The sequence below is a fragment of the Camelus dromedarius genome, chromosome 31, assembly GCF_036321535.1.
Source record: "Camelus dromedarius isolate mCamDro1 chromosome 31, mCamDro1.pat, whole genome shotgun sequence".
Lineage (NCBI taxonomy): Eukaryota > Metazoa > Chordata > Mammalia > Artiodactyla > Camelidae > Camelus > Camelus dromedarius.
Genome location: NC_087466.1, coordinates 18,071,131 through 18,083,939, shown reverse-complemented (window position 1 = coordinate 18,083,939; position 12,809 = coordinate 18,071,131). Strand labels below are relative to the sequence as shown.

At 41.3% G+C, this 12,809-nt stretch overlaps 1 protein-coding gene across 3 annotated transcripts in view; it reads left to right on the top strand.

Annotated features, from left to right (window-relative positions):
- The first annotated feature begins 2,887 nt into the window (after positions 1-2,887).
- ATP2A2 (ATPase sarcoplasmic/endoplasmic reticulum Ca2+ transporting 2) overlaps positions 2,888-12,809 on the top strand; it is a 53,011-nt gene continuing 43,089 nt past the window's right edge. For 2 of the 3 annotated variants that reach the window (XR_004133610.2, XM_064481234.1), the window contains exons 1-4: positions 2,888-3,568; positions 4,285-4,302; positions 4,389-4,471; positions 11,617-11,721. Coding sequence is in view for 2 of the 3 variants with exons in the window: in XM_064481234.1 (XP_064337304.1) it covers positions 3,451-3,568; positions 4,285-4,302; positions 4,389-4,471; positions 11,617-11,721 (324 nt within the window). In the remaining variant the exon portion in view is untranslated. The remainder of the gene's footprint in view (positions 3,569-4,284; positions 4,303-4,388; positions 4,472-11,616; positions 11,722-12,809) is intronic. The other variant, XM_031442673.2, reaches the window with a different exon arrangement.

The following is a 12,809-nucleotide window of genomic DNA, read 5'->3' as shown; positions in this document are numbered from 1 at the left end:
GTGGATTTCTGATGTACAGCACAGTGATTCAGTTATGCATATATATTCTTTTTCTTTATAGGTTATCACAAGCTATTAAATATGGTTCCCTGTTCTATACAGTAGGACCTTGTTTATCTATTTTGTATATAGTAGTTTGTATCTGCTAATCCCAAATTCTAATGTATTCCTCCCCAAATCTCTCACTACCTTTGGTAATTATAGGTTTGTTTTCTATGACTGTCTGTTTCTGTTTTGTAAATAAATTCATGTGTCATTTTTTTAGATTCCATATATAAATAATATCATATGACATTTGCCTTTCTCTGATATAATTCACTTAGAATGACGATCTCCAGGTCCATCTATGTTGCTGCATATGGCATTATTTCACTCTTTTTAATGGCTGAGTAGTGTTCCACAACTTCTTTATCCAGTCATCTGTCAACAGACATTTACGTTGCTTCCATGTCTTGGCTATTGTAAATAGTGCTGCTCTGAACACTGAGGTGCATGTATCTTTTTGAATTAGACTTTTCTCCGGATGTAAGCCCAGGAGTGGGACTGCTAGGTCATGTGGTAACTCTATTTTTAGTTTTTAAAGGAATCTCCATACTGTTTTCCATAGTGGCTGCACCAAATTACATCCGTACCAACAATGTAGGTGGGTTCCCTTTTCTCCACAGCCTCTCCAGCATTTATCATTTGTGGGCTTCTGAATGATGGCCATTCTGACTGGTGTGAGGTGATACCTCACTGTAGTTTTGATTTGCATTTCTCTGATAATTAGCAATAGTGAGCATCTTTTCATGTGCCTATTGGGGCATTTATATGTCTTCACTGGAGAAATGTCTGTTTAGGTCTTCTGCCTGTATTTTGATTGGCTTGTTTGTTTGTTTTTTTGTTACTGAGTTTTATGAGCTGTTTGTATACTCTGGAAGTTAAGCCCTTGTCAACTGCATTGTTTGCAAATACTTTCTCCTAGTTCGTAGGTTGTCTTTTCATTTTGTTTATGGTTTCCTTTGCTGTGCAAAAGCTTGATTGGTTATTTTCTAATCTGGGATGAATGTCTAGAAGTTCTATGGGATCAAGACATAGAAGTCAGAAGTCATGAGTATCAAATTTGTGTGTAACCCAAGTTTGAGTGTATAGCTAAAACATCACTTGAAGATGAAGACTCCAGAGGACCGCAGCACACTACGAAAATGGGCCAAAGTGAATGTGAAAATATCCCATGGCAGAAACCAAGCCACGGAACAGAGATCCTAAATCAAATACTTCAAGCTGAGAAAGGTAACAGTTCTCCTGCCTGGAGTGCCTTTATCTTCGCCGAGGTGAGGCTGAAGAACTGGTAAAGAAATGGTGCAGACCTGGTCTGAGAGGGAAAAGAACCACCAGCCCTCCATTACCACACCCCATCCCCAGCATGCAGTCACGTGTCCTTCCTGGAAGAGGCTCCAATTCTGTGACCTAACCAGTTTCCACCTTGCTTCTCTTAGTGCACTGCTATACACTAGAATTTTTTTGTGTTTGGTGTAAGGTTTTGTTGGTCCTTTTCCAAGTATCAATCAAAACTGCATGCCAGCCTCCACTCCTTGGAAATAATTAAATGAAATGACACGCCTAATTTTTTGGCTGATAATGCACTGTTATTTGCATCTGTTAAAGGGCTTTATCTTTAAGTCCTGAGGCTGAGACATCTGGAACAACTCAGGTGACTTTTGCTCTGCTTTGGCCCATGTGGATGGGGCACGGTAGCGAAACACAGAAGTGGACTAAGTGCTTCATTCTGCGACATAGTCCCTTAAGGAAACTGCTCTTTGTGATGCGAATATGTTCACCTTTTGTTCATAAATTCAACACGAAGGCCCCTTTCGCTGTTAAGTAAACTTCTTTATACTGACAAAATTCCGTTTATCTTGCTGTTTCCTAGGTTTTCTACAGACCTCACGAGCAAATTATCTGTGGTTTAAGGATAGATTTTTAGATTAAAGTCCCTATTGGGTAAAGCGGAGGTCTCGAAAATAGCCTTGATCTTAATACCCAAGCGAAGCACCTTCTAGCACAACTCTTGCTGCTATTTAGCTGTTACAGTAGCGTAATCTGTGACTTCCATGCAGACATGTAAAAGGCTGTGTGGGATATTAAAAATAAAATGAAACCTCCTTCTTCCTAAGAGTGGAATTCCCTCCAAGCACAGAACCCGCTGGGGAAGGGCTGGTATTTGCATGCGGTGAAGCTCTCGGCTGGGGGTGTGGGATGCGGTGTTCCTGAAGCGACTGATGAGGGATTCTAGCCGTGTGGGAAGTGAACTGCGGAATTCCCCACCTTGATTCCAGAGAGGGCTCAAGAGGAAACAGATTAGGATGCAGAACGCGGCCCTGGAGGCGGAGGGCGAGGGGGCGAGCCGAGGATACTAACCCCAGGGCGCTTCAAGAAGCTCTGTGGGGACCGAATTCTTAGGTTCCTTCCGTCTCGCCTTCCCAGTCACCCACCCCAGCCCAAGGCCAACCCTGAAGGGCAGGCAGTTCCCTCGGGGCGGTGAATGCAGGGAGCCCACCGTGAGCCCGCCACTCCCTGGGTTCTACGTCTGCAGGTGGTTGGAGAGGCGCAGATCCAGAACCGCACGAGCCAGACCGGGGTCCAAAGCTCGCCCTCTGCGGGCCCGCCGGCCGCAGAGCGCAGTCCGCGGGCGCGGCGCGCGCCGGCCTCGATCCGGGTTCCTGGGGGCGGTGCGCGGGAGGGGGCGGGGCTTGCGCGGCCGCGTGGGCGCTAGTCGCGCGGGAGGGAGGGAGCCGGAGGGAGGGGGCGGGGCCGCGCCGTCCGCGCCGCGCTGGGCCCTCTCGGCCAATGAGCGGCGTCCACATGCCGCGGCGGCGGCGAGAGGGGAGGCAGCGGCGGATAAATGCTATTAGAGCAGCCGCCGCGGAGCCGTCCCCGACGCCACCTCCTTCGCCGCCGCAGTTTCCTCCGCTGCTGTCGGGGGTGCGGAGCTGAGGGAAGAAGGCGAGCGCGCTGCGCACCACCCCGCCGGCTCGCCTCCCTCGCTCCGTTCCGCTCTCAGGGGTCGGCCGAGCACCCCCTCCTCCAGCCCGGGCGGGCCCGAGAATCACCTGAAGAGAACGGGGAGGGGGCTCGGGGGCCGCGGCCTGCGCTCCCTGCGGGCGGTTGAGAGTGAAGGAGGCCCTCCCTTCTGACCAAGGGAGGGAGGGTCGGGAGCCCCCCCCTCTCCAGCTGAGCCCGGGGCGGGCGCCGGCGAGGGCCGGGCAGCAAGAGGGGTGGTTGTCTGGGGGAGGGGGCGCGGGGTGATTCAGCGCCGGGCGAGGCGGAAGCGGCTGGAGGAGGAGAAGGAGGGGGAGAGGCCAGTCCGCTCCTGGGCGCCCGGGGTGGCACAAGCCCGCGGCCCGAGTGCGAGGCGGAGGCGAGGAGGCCGCGGGGACTGGAGGCGAGGCCGGCTGGGCCCCCGCAGCCATGGAGAACGCGCACACAAAGACGGTGGAGGAGGTGCTGGGCCACTTCGGCGTCAACGAGAGCACAGGACTGAGCCTGGAGCAGGTCAAGAAGCTCAAGGAGAAATGGGGCTCCAACGGTAGGTGCCCGGCGCCGGGGGTGCAGGGGCCCCGCGCGGCTCGGCGCGGGCCCGAGAGCCAGGGAAGATGGCTGACCGGGCTCCACCTCGTGGGTTTCGGCTCCGCGCCCGCCGAGGGCTGCAGGCGGCGGGTTGAGCCCGCGCGCCCGCCCTGCGGGAGAGGGCTTGCAGGCGGGGGCCGCCGGGGTTGGGTCTGCGCTTCCTCTCGACCTCCTCGTGGTTCCAGCGTGGTTCCAGCCCTTGACCTTCTCCGCACGCGGCTAGCTTGGCGGCCTCTCACCAGCAGCAGCTGGCCCCGGCGGAGGGAGGGGAGTCTCCTGCAGCTGGATTCAGCCCTGCGAGACATTTTCTCGTCCCCAGCCGGTTTATGAGGCGTCACTAGTTTGACAATGCCTCTGACGGTTCCTGTACTACCCAAACTTACACATCTGGCTGAAGTGATGACAGAGCTGAAATGATTCCTTGTTTCAGGAGCCCTGTTTAGGTGGCCATGAGATTCCACGTTTTGGAGTAGACCGATGCAACAAATACTGCATTTTTTTCTTGGGGTACTCTTTTAGTATGGTTTCCATTAAAAATGGTTGAATGTTCATATACCTGGGTATCTCTTTGAAAGACAGTGATAATTTAATAGTTCTTTTTGTAAGGACAGTGCTAAAATGTTTTTTCCCTTCCTCCTTTTGACATGTTGCTTGGCGGATTTCTACATTCTACAGAGTTACCGGCTGAAGAAGGTAAGTAATCGTAACATGTTTTTACCCCCCCCCCGTGTGCTGATTGTTAAGATGACATTTACAACAAATATGTTTGTTTCTAACAGGAAAAACCTTGCTGGAACTTGTAATTGAGCAGTTTGAAGATTTACTAGTTAGAATTTTATTGTTGGCAGCATGTATATCTTTTGTAAGTATAAAGAAATTTATTTTCTTCCACAAAAGTTGAGAATATACCTAGATGGAAAACCAGGAAACTAATGTCTGTTGAGTGCAAGCGTTATATTTGGAGATTTACTTATTTTAATTGGGGGAGGTGATTAGGTTTACTTACTTATGTTTAGAGGAGATACTGGGAATTGAACCCAGGGCCTTGTGTATGCTAAGCATGCGCTCTACTACTTGAGCTATACCCTGCACCCTGTATTTGGAATTTTAAGCTGTGTCTTCATGTTTTGTAGTGGTGTTTTTTGGTTTTTTGGAAAACCTAGGTATTTTAAAATTAGAAACAAAGCATTTGAAGCCATTCGTGCACAGAAAATAAATGGATGCCTGAAATTTACAGTGCAGTTAGAAATTATATCCAAATGTGGCAAGGTCTTGTAAATTCTTGTGGTTTATCAACCTTTAATATCAAAAAGTTCTTTATTGGAAGGCCTTTTCTGTTTTGAGTTCTTCCATTGTGTAAGATCATACTAAGATGATGTTGGACTCTTTGTAGTCTGTAAATAGAACTTACAAAAGGAATATTCCAGTTGCTCTCCCTTCCTGGTAATGGCAAGGTGACAGTTGTTTCTGACAGTGACAAGAATGATGACGGCAGTGATGGCACTATTGTTGACCAAATTTGGTCACTGACCTTTAGGGTGGTATATTTATCTAAACTGGACCCCTGTCTTGAGTGACTCCTAGGTTGAGAGAACAAGGTTCAGTACAGTTAGTTCTAGATCTTAAAAGAAAAAATAAAAGCATAATAATTTTTCTTGTTTTGTATGTACTTACGTGCTTGAGTCCTGTATGGTTGCTAAGAAACTAGTGAAATGCAGAGAACTACAGCAGAAGAAAGGTGATGGGGGTTGGCAAGGATATTTCTAGGTTATTAACATTTATTTTCTGTTCAATATTTTTTTTATTGCTTTTTTTTCTTGGGCAGTGGACTACGAAGTTTTCCTTAAAATGGTCATGAATAGGATACAGATGTCCCTAATTCTAACAGCGTGAGATGCCTTTTGTTCTTAAATTACAGTATTTTATTTTTATAAAAACCAAGGTGGGAAGTGAAATTCAGTTGGTGCGATACTTTTTCAGGCTTTGCAAGATTGACAGCTTCAAAGTTTCATTTTTGTATGTTTGTATGTGTGCAAGCCCCAGGGATTTACCTCAGTCCTTATTGACAACCATACCATAGAGGGCTATTTTGAGAACTAAATAAACAAAGCAGTGGGCATTTCTTTACTTTACGTAAAGGAAAAAAATTGGCAAGAGGTGAACTTTTTGGAAAGTTTCTGTACACAGTTTCTGCCATGAGACTTTAATGTATCGCACCATGTTAGCCAAGGGATGTGTAGCCATTAATAATTAATTCCTGATGAATCTTTTCTGTGGTTTTCATTGAAAAAAATTAAGAGAGTATCATAGCAAACCATTCAGTGTCTTGAGTTAATCACTCCACACCTTTTATATGTCTGTTTTTCTTGATTAATTAAAAAAAAAATCCTCAATGACCACTGTTTTACCAGCTAAGATGCAGGAGTGGAGCCATTTGATTGACTCCATGTAGTTTCCATACATTGTCATGGGACAAAACAGATATGTTTGCACTAATATATTTATATTTAAGCTGGCTACAGAATTCTAAGGTAGTCTCAACTTTGGTGGTTTTAATACTGTGGTTCAGTAAGGTCTTTGGAGACCTCTTGGAAGGTAATCAGCTGGGGTATACATGCCACAGATAAAATAAATTTTTATTGAGTTACCGTGTGTGTGTAACTGAAGGCAGTGTTGTAACATCAGTGGCATCATTTCCAGTAAACAAGCTGTTGACTATTTGGGTTATATAGGATCTCTCAAGTGGCCGGTTTGAGTGACTATATTAATACTTGAAGTAATGATGTGATTTTTTTTTTTTTTTTTTTTTTTTTTTTTACTTTGAAGGAAGGAGCTTATAGCTTCTAGGCATTTCCAAATGGGTTTTTAAAATAAATGCTTTAATTTTGTTGTAGGATATTGGCCTTTTATAGCTTTATACAGCTGTGTTTTGGAGTTGAAATTTGAGTTACCTTTTTGGTAACTACATGGAGTTACTGCTTAGGAAGTGAACTACGTTACATTTTTACTTTATGGGTTGCTAAACAGAAAGATAAACATTTATTGTTTCGGGAGTACTGTTGCTTAATTTACTTTGATTTGTTTGATCAAGAAATTGCTATATAAAACTTGTTTCATTGATTCCGATTGTCTTCACATGGGTTTGGCACTATTGCTGCATCGTACTTTACCTTTTCATTCCTCATTTCTTTATCTTTCAAAAGAGCAGAGTCTTTTTTGTGGTAGTCAGTTTACTCTTCCTTGACAGGAAAAATACGGTAAAGTATACATGTTCTTTTAGAGGAGCAAATGGGCAGTTTTTATAAGCTATACATGACGCATCATCAGGTTCTGCTCAAGTTAAAGAGAAATGCGAGGCTTTAATGGTTTATTTTAAATATCAAACTAAGTAGTAAACTGTTAACTATAGTTAATATTTTGCTGTGGCAGAAAGTAGGAAACAACTTTAATATTTTACACTTGTGACCTGTAGGGATAAAGTTTAATTAACTTGTAATAGTCACCAAGATAGTTATTTTGTTTTTTAAGGTCTCTTGGATTGGAAGAAGTGACCTATATATCTCCCATTTGTATACGAAGTAACGTTAGAAATTCCTTAAGGTCCTTTCACGACCTTTCTATCCTTTCACTCTGTCTTTCCGTCCTCCCTGGTCACCAACTTTGCCCTTCGTAACACATCCTATGGTTGCTTAACTGGAAGGATTGTTCTTTCTCTCGCTGCTTCATTGGCCTTTGGTACATGGCACAGACACTGGGGAACACAGCATTGAACAAAATAGTCTCTTACCTGGAGCTGACATTCTAGTGGAGACAGATAAGAGTAAAATATATAAGTGCTGTGGAGAAAAAATAAGGTGTTGGAGGAGGGCAGTGGTAGAACAGGGGAGTTGGGAGGACTGAGTGTAATTTTCAGATATGGTGGTTAGGAAAGGCCTCCAAGGTGACATTTACCTGCAGGAGGCGAGCATGAGGATCTTGTCTCATTTGTCTGAATCATAAAGTCCTTTGTGGTAACACAATTTGCATAAGTTTCTCTACCCTCCACCCTGATTTCCCCACCTCAGCCTCATGGATTGACTCTAAACGCTGATAGAACTTTCTTAGACCAACAAACGCACTTCTCAGCTTTCATTTACATTTGAATAATTTCTTCCTACTGGATTTTTTTTTTAATGTTTCATTTTTTGTATTCTTTAATTGAAGTACAGTCAGTTTACACTGTTGTGTCAATCCTACTGGACCCTTTAAAGGGATTCTTAATGCCTTTTTAGAGCCTCAGTGCTTTTGATATAACAATTGGATGAGATTGTTGTAGCGTTTTCAAAATACATGAGATTCATTTACTTTGGTTTTCTCAGATATATTCAGGAAGCATTTGATAATGTGATTTAAATTTTTTTTGTGTGTTTCTTTTAATTTCTTATTTTAAAAACGGGATAAAATGGGCAGTTTACTGATTGGTATGAGTAATTTATTTACAGCCTTTCTTTAAAATATGGTTTGAAAGGTGAATGTGTATGGAGTTTTTTCTTTGTTTTGTTTGAAGAAACTGTATTCTCAAGTCTGAAATTACTGAAGTGTCTTCACATAAGCTTTGTGTCTGGATCAAAAGAGAATATATAGCCTAATTCATACTGTTTTCAATTACTGGAAGAATTTTTGTTTCTCATCCCAGAAAATTGCCATAACGCTGGTGATACTTTCTTTGTGAAGCGTTTAATTTCTATTTCTTATAAAATTTTTTCCATGTGATTTCTTCCTTCATTGAACAAGTGTTCGTGTGCCTGAAGGTATTGCAGATTTCGAAGGATACAAGGAGGAATGCAGACCTCAAATATGTTTTAAGACCCTCAGTTTTAAGATTGTGCTTATGATCTTTTTCTTTTTATGGTCTTGTTAAGAACTCGGCACATTATCATAGATTACTGAGTGACAGTACCATGATTGTCTCCTAGTTTACACCAGAACCTACCTTTTACCTTGGATTAAAATTTGCTTAGTTCATTAAACTCTGCTCTCTAGCATCTTTTGGCTGTACTGTCAGAAATTACCACAATGTATGCAGATGAGTCTTACACATATAGCAATTAAGAGGATACCCTCGCCTAGCAGGTGGTTACTTTGAATAGGATTGACAAGTTTGAAACTTTGAACTTGCTGAATAATGTAAGCCCCAGAAGTACTGTTACTGTATTAATAGTGCAAAGCAAAGAAAGAAAAAACATTTTGTGCCTACAATTATACTGCAGTGGCCTTTCCTTCCACTCCCCTTTGATATTGTTGATGAGGTTGGTTACCTTTTTGCTCTTTTAATTAGTTCACATACTGCCAGGTAGGAAGTTGTACCTTAGACATTGTATGAGATTTTGTTTAATTCATTCATGCATCTATTCAGTAATAATGTAGTGAGCATCAGCTATGTACCGGAGGCTCTTCTGGGCCCCTGGGGATAGTGTAGTGAGCAAAAGGAAATGCAAACAAATAATCCTTCATATTCAACCTGTTCTCAATAAAGATTTTTAGAAACATTCTCTCTCCTCTCCCCTGTATAAATATGTTTTGTATAACTTCTGGTAAACTGTAATTACGAGCTGTCTGTGCCATAATGCTAGTAAGACGTAACGTGTCACTCATCCAGCTTTCCTCTTCTTTTCGCTACACCCTTCCTCATCTCATGAGAGTCATTCATTTGTCGGCATAATCTTCCCTTCTACACAAGAGGTTTTCTTTTCAATAGAACAAAACCGTGAAGGACTGCACAGTGTGGTTTGAACATGATTGACTGGAGTGGTTCTTGGCAGTAAATGAAATATGGTTGGTCTTCATTTTTAGTTAATTCTTTGGGTTATTTGTGGGTTTAAAAATAGATATATTTTTTTAAGTATTTGGAAAATTGGTAGTTGTCAGTGTTAAACAGGTTCAGCATCATCCTTCCACACTAAGAAATTTGCCTGCTAGTTTCTTATCAAGCAGTTAATTACACATTCTACAGAACCTTTGAAGAACTGTGAGTGCCTGCGTTTCTTACACATAAACATTAAAGTCATGGGGCGAGGGGAAGGTATAGCTCAAGTGGTAGAGCGTGTGCTTAGCATGTACAACAAGGTCCTGGGTTCAATTCCCAGTACCTCCTCTAAAAATAAACAAACCTAATTACCTGCCCCCCACAATAATAATTTTTTTAATTAAGTCATAGGGGGAGAAAAGGCTCTTATTTTGTACAAATGAGGGTTGTTATGTTGTTGATGAATCTCACTTAGGCAAAGGAACCGCACATTTCTTAGAAGGTAGAGATTTGCCTTGATAATCCTGTCACTGCTTGCCTTAGTCTTTTCCTTTGCTCCAGCTGGTACAGGATATTGCTTTAAGTTTGTTCCTCAGGCCTAGCTGCCAAGAGGGAAATTCATTCCCGCTTTAACAAGGTGTGAAGCTTATCTTACAGTTGCTAATGCCTCACTGACCTTTTGGAAAGGTCCTAGTTACTCTTCAAGTTGAGCAATTTTTCTCCCCCAAGAGCTAATTAAGTTTCTTATTTCTGATATGCTCTCCTTGGCAAGTGTTTGAAAGGCTAGTATCAAAGCAGCTGTGATCTTGCATCTATCAAAATTTATAACTTCCTAGAGAAGTTTTCATTCTGGCATTAGACCTGGCCTTAACACCAGGAATGCCCTGCTAAAAGCTTGCAGCAGCATTTATATTAATTCTGGTTTTCTGCCTGCTCTGGTTCATTAGCTGTCAGTAGTGATTGGCATCTGTCAGGACCCAGTCCTTGTGTCTCCTGGTTTCTTTCCTTCGCAAATTGGTATTTCTTGTTAATTCATTGTTACCCTCTTTACTTGCAAAACCCATGTTGGGCCTTGCCATAATTACCTTTCTGGGTTGTTTGCTATTTGTGTAAAAGCTTACTTATAGTATTCTACTAAGTAGAAACACAATCAGGTGATTTTATTATTGCCATAAATTGTATCTGACAATATTAAAAGAGTGTATTGTGAAATATGCAAACATTTTGAGCAATGTTAAAAAGCAAAGGCAAATCTTACCTCCCAGACTGAATCGTTAAATACATTTAACATCCTTTCTGGATTGGCAGTTTTCCACAAAAATTAGTTGTTAAATTTTTAACCATTTAGATGTTTCTTTTACCATGTTCTATATTATTATTTTAAGATTCATTGTGTTGGATCATCTCTTACCATCTTAGAGTTACAAAGTACAGTGTGGCTCTCTTAACTTGCAGCTTTTAAATCTTACCCAGAGTTATGGTTGTGTGACCCAGAAGTTAATTCCCAGAAGTTAATTCTCTGCTCATTTTTCTTGGGATAGTGTTCTGTGTCCAGTTATAACATTTTTGGACTTAACGTCCCCTCTGAAGTGTTGTGTTGCTATACTGGATGTCATATGGAGGATAACCTTCAAAATACATTCCTGATCACCAAGCAACCTTGCAGTAACGACCTTTAGTAACACCACTGAAAATAAGTGGGACGTTAACAGTTTATATACTCTAATTTTGAGACAGTAATCAAGTTATTTTTACTATGAATTTATGTCACATAGATATTATTTGATATGAATATTAACCAAATTATCAAAGTTTGATGATTTCCTCTAATAGAATCAGGAATTTGTTTTATTTCTTCTGGGAAAAAAATATAAAATGTGGGATTTAGTCTCCCAAGAGTATTTTTTAAATTATTTTAAAACAATTATACAAAAAAATTAATAAGCTTTTTAAGGGTATTGTTAAGAAGTTTATAGTTTTACACCAGAGACTAACACAACATTGTTAATTGACCATACTTCAATTTTTTTTAAGTTTGTAGTTTTGATTCTTAAGAATTATTGGGAACAAGGCTTAACTGATTGTCGTTACATTTTGCTACCATTTGTTTCTAAGGATGGTAAGAAGAGATTTTGTATATTATAATTACTTTAGTGCCACCGCTTCTGTTGTAAAAGCGTAAGAACACATTGCAATTCTAATATATGCTATTTGTCTTTTAGGTTTTGGCTTGGTTTGAAGAAGGTGAAGAAACAATTACAGCCTTTGTAGAACCTTTTGTAATTTTACTTATATTAGTAGCCAATGCAATTGTGGGTGTATGGCAGGTAAGCAAAAATTACTGCAGTGCTGAATTTTGGTAGTTTATGTGATTTTAAACTACTAGTCTTTCTGTTATGTTTTACCTCGTCTGTTACAGACTAAAAATGCCTGTGGAACTAAACGTGTTTTTTCTTCTATTAATTTACTTAATGGCAAAATTTTAGACCTCTTATGCATGTGTACTTTGCAGTTAAAATTGCTCATCCTTCATGATAGCATGGAGTTAAGAACAAACAGTAGGTGAGAGAGGCTACATAAGAAAAACCAGAAAATTTGAACCAGTACCTGTCTTCATATTTCCTAGCTGCTTCTGTGAAAAACTTCGGAAAAATCAGTGTTTTCTTTTTCTCTCCTTGGATTTTTTTCTTGTTATTTGTGAATTTAGCTGTAAAAATTGTTTAAATCCTAAATTGTTTTACCTTCAAAGCATACTCCTGGCTGTTTTCCCTTAATGGCCCAGTGCCCAGGCCTTTCCTACTCCCAGAGTGGAAGCTAGTTTTACTACAGAAACGTAGTGGGATCACACATTCACGTGATTGGTCTTCTGCGCATAGCTAGTTTGAGACTTCTGACTTACAGTGATTTTTGTACGGCAGAAGATATTCCCATTTGACAGATGTGACGTTGAGGTTCAGAGTGATTCACTCATCAAAGGCCCTGCAGGTAGTACATGCATAGAGTATCTGGGATTTGAATCCAGGCCCAGGCTGATCTGAATTTCAGAGTGAAATTTTATATAAGTTTATACAGGACTTTTTGATATTTTCTTAGCTTAAAGAAAAAAATAACATTCTTAGGTTGGTTTTTTTTTTTTTTTAACATTCTTAGATCTTAATCCTATTTACGTAATATACAGAATGGTGCGAGCAGTACTAGAGAGTTCTTGCTTTCTGGAAGTAAGGGCAAGTATAATTATAGTATAAGGTAGTGTTGGGGGGGCATGTGTTTCTGACCAGTGTCATCAAGGAAGGCTGACAAGAAATTGGAACTATGGAGAAATGGGAGTTCTGTGGGTGGAGATTGGGGAGAATACTCAGAGTGGGGGCGACATGAGCAGAAACGTACAAAGTGTGTTTGAGGAATGACATTTAGA